Genomic DNA, 1,202 nt, shown 5'->3' with positions numbered 1-1,202 from the left:
ACCCTCGTAGTCACGCAATCCTCACAAATGGTGCACGCAAAAACTACTAATAATGCATATATATATATATATATATATATATACATATATATATATATATATATGTATATATAAGAATATGTATATATATATATGTATATATATGTATTTATATACATATATATAAATACATATATACATTTATATATATATATATATCATATATATCATATATATCATATATATATATGAATATGAATATGAATATATATAAATATATATAAATATATATATATACATATATATAATATCTCATAAAAATTTGAATCATCGCCATAGCATAAATGCAGATAGTTTATACACACCTTTGGGATTAGAGATGTATGCCTCTCGTACAGACGTAGGCGCCAGTTTAATCTGCTTCATCTCGTCATTATCAGGCACCTCAGGAATAAGACTAAAGTGCCCCAAGTACGTCAGCCATACCAGAAAGGCCCCTATAAAGGCCCCAATAAACTCGGCGACCGAGAGCACGATCCATTCTTCGGTGGTGACTTTGCCACAGATCCATTTGGCAAACATCGTGCAGGGGTTGAGCGTTGCGGAGACGCTTCCGAACGATGCCACGGCCACGTAGAACGCAAGCCCAAAGCCTTGGAGGAGAGTAGTGTGTATTATATTGTAGGTAGAGGTTGAGTGTAGCGTATGCATACTGCAATGTAGCACAAGCATACCATTGATCCATACAGATATATACACTTATACTATTGATTATATAACCTACTATGAGCATACCTACCATACAGATATACGCACTTATACTGTTGATAGAACACCCTTCTATGAGCATACCTATCATACAGATATATGCACTTATACTGTCGATAGAACATCCTTCTATGAGCATACCTACCATAAAAATACATTCACTGTTTTGGGCACACCTAGCCATGTGTCTACATATTTAGACCTATGCGTTGGTTACGAGACTTCCCTGTAACAGTCGGAGTCATATAGCCTCGGACGCAGACCAAAAACAGAGACATGTGAACAATTTGTGCATAAAAATAGGACGAGTGCAAGATTACCTACCTATTGCCACACCAGCGATTCCCATGTGGAGACCCTTCGATTGGGCAAGCAGTTCAGAGGCCAGTACACATTCTCCCATCCCTACATTAACCATGGAGATTATTTGAAACACGTTAACAAGTTGTGAACGC

The 1,202-nt window shown here is 36.7% G+C and overlaps 1 protein-coding gene across 1 annotated transcript; it reads right to left on the bottom strand.

Annotated features, from left to right (window-relative positions):
• Positions 1-344: 344 nt before the first annotated feature.
• Positions 345-632, bottom strand: SARC_13931 (hypothetical protein; the record flags this gene model as incomplete). The annotated part of the gene is made up of 1 exon (XM_014291938.1): positions 345-632. A coding segment is annotated over one exon (288 nt), but the record flags the coding sequence as incomplete, so codon positions are not given.
• Between the last annotated feature and the right edge of the window lie 570 nt (positions 633-1,202).

This window comes from Sphaeroforma arctica (genome assembly GCF_001186125.1).
Source record: "Sphaeroforma arctica JP610 unplaced genomic scaffold supercont1.3929, whole genome shotgun sequence".
Lineage (NCBI taxonomy): Eukaryota > Ichthyosporea > Ichthyophonida > Sphaeroforma > Sphaeroforma arctica.
This window is presented reverse-complemented; position numbering and strand designations above follow the sequence as displayed.